The 6112-nt window shown below is 42.3% G+C and overlaps 1 protein-coding gene across 1 annotated transcript; it reads left to right on the plus strand.

Annotated features, from left to right (window-relative positions):
- The first annotated feature begins 3934 nt into the window (after window positions 1-3934).
- Window positions 3935-5846, plus strand: LOC141109883 (E3 SUMO-protein ligase ZBED1-like). The gene is made up of 2 exons (XM_073601139.1): window positions 3935-4802; window positions 4903-5846. Exons 1-2 carry the CDS (start codon window positions 3935-3937, stop codon window positions 5844-5846), a joined length of 1812 nt encoding a protein of 603 aa, XP_073457240.1.
- The last annotated feature ends 266 nt before the right edge of the window (window positions 5847-6112 follow it).

Below are 6112 nucleotides of genomic sequence, written 5' to 3' on the forward strand. Positions count from 1 at the left end.
TTGTGGTATGAATATGCGATGTGTGAGAAATAACCTGCTAATATGACAATTTTGTGAAATATAAAGAAGAAAAAAAATCTTGATTTTGCAAAGAATTGTGGGAAAAAATGATAACTTCAAAAAACTCACCATGCATCTTACTAAATACCTTGGAATGTCTTCTTTCCAAAAAGGGGTTATTTGGGTGGTATTTGTACTTTTCTGGCGTGTTAGGGTCTCAAGAAATTAGATAGGCCGTCAGTACTTCAGGTGTGATCAATTTTCAGATATTGGCACCATAGCTTGTGGACTCTATAAAGACCAAATAATATACACCAATTTGTACTTATTTTTTACCAAAGATATGTAGCAGTATAAATTGTGGCCAAAATTTATGAAGAAAAATTAATAATTTGCTAAATTTTATAACAGTAACAAAGAAAAATTATTTTTTTTACAGAATTTTCAGTCTTTTTTTCTTTTTTAGCGCAAAAAATAAAAAACCCAGCGGTGATTAAATACCACCAAAAGAAAGCTCTTTTTGTGTGGGAAAAAAAAGGACAAAAATTTCATATGGGTACAGTGTTGTATGACTGAGTAATTGTCGTTCAAAATGTGAGAGCACCGAAAGCTGAAAATTGGTCTGGTTAGGAAGGGAGTTTAAGTGCCCAGTGGTCAAGTGGTTAAAGTGGTTTCTAGTTTTTGACTTGAATCGGGACAGTGTCTTGCCTTTTATTTTACTCCTAATCCACAGTTGGCAGGAGAAAGATCGCTACCTATTCTAGAGGTAGTTCAGACGCTCAGAGTCTACTTTAGTTGTCACAAGTCAGGAATCCTGATTTGTGCTGCCGGAAGGGCCCAGGAAGGGCAGGCGGCATCCAGGTCGAATATTTAGCAGTGGATCTGCCAATTTATCAATGATGCCTATGGTTTAAATGGGGAAAAAAAATATTTTTTCTGGGGAGAGATTTTCTACCAGGTGTGGGAGTATCTTGGGCCATCCATCATCGGATGTCAGTGGCCCAGGTCTTTTTGGTCTTTTAATTATACATCTACAGGGTTTTTACCAGGTTGCTGTCAATCACGTAAAAAATACTGCCTTTGGCCTCAGCGTATTACAAATAGCAGAGTAGGTCCTCCTTGGTGGCAGTTTCTATAATGGTGTCTCCCTCCCCTCACGGGCATTGCTTTAGGACACTGGTCATGAACCCTGTCCTCAGTGCCCACTAACAGGCCAGGTTTGCAAGATAACTGAAATACATCACAGGTGATATAATTTGCTGCTCAGTGATTGCAGTATTCTAGTCTGCATCTCCCCAAGGTAATACATAAAACCTGGCCTGTTAGTGGGCCTTGAGGACAGGGTTGATGACCACTGCTTTAGGACATCCCAGATAGTCATTATTATGGTTGCTCTGTGTCCTGTGATGTACGATAAAGAAAAATTGATTTTTCTTTATCGCTTACCTGTAAAATCCTTTTCTTGGAGTACATCACGGGACACAGAGGTCCCTCCCCTCTTACTGAGATATACATTGCTTTGCTACAAAACTGATGTGCTTCATGTGAAGGAAGGGTTATATAGAGAGGAACTTCCTGTCTATTGGTTGCCAGTGTCCATTCACCTATAGGTGACGTATAACTAGGGCTGGGAAAAAAATCGATTTGAATCTTGAATCGAGTTGAGAGGTCAAATCGATTCAAATCTTCTTCAAATCGATTTTTTTTAGATTTTTTTTTTTAACAGCACCGCGCCGGGCCTGAGGAGCTGCGGGCACGATTTTTCAGGCGAGGCCGCGGCTTCGGCCTAGTCCGCGAGGCCCGACGCTGTGCATGGGTGGGTGGGTGTGTAGGCGGGGTAGTGGGTGAGGCTGTTGGTGGAACGCCGCTGTGTATTGGAGGGCTGTGATATCAGGAGGGGGTGGGGGTATCACAGGGACATTCCCGGGCTGCAGAGAGAGAGCGAGAAGGGAGGGTGAGTCAGAGCTGCCTGTATGGTGTATTGCATGAGATAGTGATACTGATAGCCATGTGATGATTACTGCCAGAAAGAATAATACCTCAGAGGAGAGAAGTCACATCCCATCACATCCCATTTCCATATATTCACCCTTCTTAAATATCATTACATAGCACTGTGCTCAATATATGAAAATACCCCCATATGGCATCACACAGCAATGTGCTCATCACTGTATACTGACACACTACATCACTGAATACTGACACACTACATCACTGAGTGATGTAGTGTATCAGTATATGGTGATGTAGTGTGTCAGTATATGGTGATGTAGTGTGTCAGTATACGGTAATGTAGTGTGTCAGTATACGGTAATGTAGTGTGTCAGTATACGGTAATGTAGTGTCAGTATACGGTAATGTAGTGTCAGTATACGGTAATGTAGTGTCAGTATACGGTAATGTAGTGTGTCAGTATACGGTAATGTAGTGTGTGTCAGTATACGGTGATGTAGTGTGTCAGTATACGGTAATGTAGTGTGTGTCAGTATACGGTGATGTAGTGTGTGTCAGTATACGGTGATGTAGTGTGTGTCAGTATACGGTGATGTAGTGTGTGTCAGTATACGGTGATGTAGTGTGTGTCAGTATACGGTGATGTAGTGTGTCAGTATATACAGTGATGTAGTGTGTCAGTATACGGTGATGTAGTGTGTCAGTATATACGGTGATGTAGTGTGTCAGTATATACGGTGATGTAGTGTGTCAGTATACGGTGATGTAGTGTGTCAGTATATACAGTGATGTAGTGTGTCAGTATACGGTGATGTAGTGTGTCAGTATATACGGTGATGTAGTGTGTCAGTATATACGGTGATGTAGTGTGTCAGTATACGGTGATGTAGTGTGTCAGTGTATACGGTGATGTAGTGTGTCAGTGTATACGGTGATGTAGTGTGTCAGTATATACAGTGATGTAGTGTGTCAGTATACTGTGATGTAGTGTGTCAGTGTATACGGTGATGTAGTGTGTCAGTGTATACGGTGATGTAGTGTGTCTGTGTCAGTATACGGTGATGTAGTGTGTCAGTATACACTCAGTGATGTAGTGTGTCAGTATACAGTAGTAAATAAATTATTTCTCAATTACCTAAATACCAATTTTCTTACAAAATGTCAGTAAAAAAGACAAGCAAGCATGCATTGTTTTATAGCCAATGTGCTACAAAGCATCCTGTACTCTTTGTCCAGCGTCCCGTCTATTTCCCCACCATAACTATAGTATACTAAGATGATGATATACCATTGTCTTCATAATATAGGCTTTCTTTCTGAACATATGCAGCTGCTTTTTTTTTTTTTTTTTTTTTTTTTTTTTTTTTTTACATTTTACAATTATGCCCTGTACACACGGTCTTGCATACACACGGTCGCAGAAAGTTGTCGGAAAATCCGATCGTTCTGAACGCGGTGACGTAAAACACGTACATCTGGACTAAAAAATGGGGCAATAGCCAATAGCTTTCGTCTCTTAATTTATTCTGAGCATGCATGTGTGGCACTTTGTCCGTCGGATTTGTCTACACACAATCGGAATTTAAAGGATCGAATTTTGTTGTCGGAAAATTTTATAGCCTGCTCTCAAACTTTGTGTCGGAAATTCCAATGGAAAAAGTCCGATGGAGCCCACACACGGTCGGAATTTCCAACAACAAGCTCCGATCGCACCTATTCCATCGGAAAGTCTGACCGTGTGTACAGGGCATAAGAGTAAACAATACCATATTAGGGCCTGAGTCGGCAGACTTTAGGCTTGTGTTGATGTCATCAATTTGACATCAGTTTAATAATTTACAATTCACTTGCAGGTGGAATTTTACCTACCAGTGTGTGTGTGTGACTGACCTGCATTGGACCTGCTTCAAGCACGTTTGGACTTTCCCATACCATAGACAATATATATACAGTACACAGTCACACTTTCACAAACAACATGGCAGAAACAGCCGGCGAAAGAGAGCAGCTCCTTCCAAAGAAATGCTCTTCGACTTCAGTCGTGTGGAGTTGGTTTGGATTTACAGCATCTGATGAGGAACAGACAACACCTCGATGCAAACTATGTCTTAAGGCTGTTGTTGGTGGTAGCAGTACGACAAATCTGTTTCAGCATTTAAAGCGAAAACATGCGGCTGAGTTTGAGAAGTGTTGCCTTCTTCGAAAAGAAAACCACTCTACTGGCATCAGCGCTAGCAGTAGCACCCTGGGGTCGGGCCCGTTTGCAAAGCAAACAACTCTTGAACAAAGCTTTTTACACGGTGTACCGTATGAGAAGAGCGGGCCAAGGTGGAAAGCCATAACTGAGGCAATTACCCTCTATATAGCTACGGATATGCTGCCAGTTTACTCTGTTGAGAAGAGAGGGTTTAGCAACCTGCTGAAAGTTTTGGACGCTCGATATACAGTACCTAGCCGCAGGTATTTCTCTGACGTTGCTCTTCCTCAGCTGTATAACAAGACTCGGCAAAAGATATTAAGCGAGTTGAAGGGAATGGACTTTTATGCTGCCACTACTGACCTGTGGTCGAGCCGAACCATGCAGCCTTACATGTCTCTTACGGTTCATTATGTCAGTGAAAGCTGGGACATGCGAAGCGTCTGTCTCCAAACATCATATTTCCCCCAGGACCATACGGGCGAAACGATTGCAGTAGAGTTAAAGGATGCTCTGAACTCCTGGGGCCTTTCAGAGGAGCGCCTTACCTGTATGACAACCGACAGTGGCTCCAATATAATCAGAGCTATGAAGGACAATAATTGGCCAAATCTCAAGTGCTTTGGACATCGACTGCACAATGCTGTCAGTAAGTTTGTGTGAAAATAAATTAGAAACAAAAGGGGTGTGTGATGATATAACCAAAACTAGTCAAACTAAATATTGTTGTTGTTTTTTCTTTATTACAGTGAATGGTGTGAAAGATGAACGGATTGACCGTGCCATTGGAGTGTGTAAAAAGGCAGTTTCTGCCTTTTCATATAGTTGGAAAAAAAGACGGGACATGGCAGAGGTTCAGGCAGAGCTGGGTCTTCCTCCTCATCAACTGGTAACAGAGTCACTTACAAGATGGGGTTCGCGTCAAAAAATGATTGAAAGATATCTTGAACAAGAGAGAGTCATCGTCCGTGTTCTGGGTGCTGACAAGAAAACTCGCCATCTTGTTCCTACGTGGCAAGATCTGGAGGTTTTAGATGCCACAAACAAAGCTATCAAATCACTTCAGGACTTTACTGACGCGCTGTCTGGAGAAGCTTACGTAAGCGTTTCATACATTAAACCTGTGCTGCATCTGTTTAAAACAAGTCTCCTTCAGCGAGAGGAGAAAGATGTAGATCTCACCGCTACAATAAAAGAAAATATTATGTGCTACCTTGAACAGAAATACAGTGACCCCGAGAATGACGAGCTCCTGGACATGGCTTCACTAATGGATCCACGGTTCCGTACCACCTACATTACCCCGGACAAGTTGGACATTATAAAGAAAAGAGCTGTCACTGAGCTCTCTGCCCTCTGCTCAGAGGAAGAAGGTCCTGCTGTACAAATATGCCAAGCCCAAGAAGAACAGACGAGTCCACTTAAGAAGAAAACTTTAGCTGCCTTCTTTAAGAAAGCAGCACCTGCACTGTCCCTCCAGTCAGTAAACGAGAAAATTGAAGCAGAGCTCGAGTCCTACTTATTGGGTCCTGAGGTGGATCCTGAAACTGACCCACTTGAGTGGTGGAAGCAGCATCAGCCCAACTTCTCAAGACTCAGTCGTCTGGCAAGAAAATACCTGGCCATTCCAGCAACTAGCGCCCCATCAGAGAGGGTCTTTAGTGTGGGTGGGGGTATTGTCACCTGTCACTGAGCTTGCCTCAAGCCTGCTGTTGTTGATAGGCTCATTTTCCTTGCAAAGAATGTTTAAAATGCAATTTCATTTTTGATGGCAAAATGGTGTTACTGTTTACAATAGTTGAATTATAAAGTGAATGCCACACAGTTGAAGAAGAGAGAGGTATATAGTTTGTGGGTACCATCATCCTTCTAGAATCAATAATGAGGGAAATTGGGGAGGGAATGACCAGGACTTCTCCAATTAAGTCCTACCTCACCATGAAAGAGAACAATGGGGAC

The sequence above is a fragment of the Aquarana catesbeiana genome, linkage group LG10 (genome assembly GCF_042186555.1).
Source record: "Aquarana catesbeiana isolate 2022-GZ linkage group LG10, ASM4218655v1, whole genome shotgun sequence".
Taxonomy (NCBI): domain Eukaryota; kingdom Metazoa; phylum Chordata; class Amphibia; order Anura; family Ranidae; genus Aquarana; species Aquarana catesbeiana.

What these genes read in the sequence shown, in the direction of transcription:
- LOC141109883 (XM_073601139.1), top strand. Translation starts at nt 3,935, where the DNA reads ATGGCAGAAACAGCCGGCGAAAGAGAGCAGCTCCTTCCAAAGAAATGC. An exon ending in TCGACTGCACAATGCTGTCA is followed by an intron (nt 4,803 to 4,902) that starts GTAAGTTTGTGT and finishes TCTTTATTACAG; the next exon opens with TGAATGGTGTGAAAGATGAA.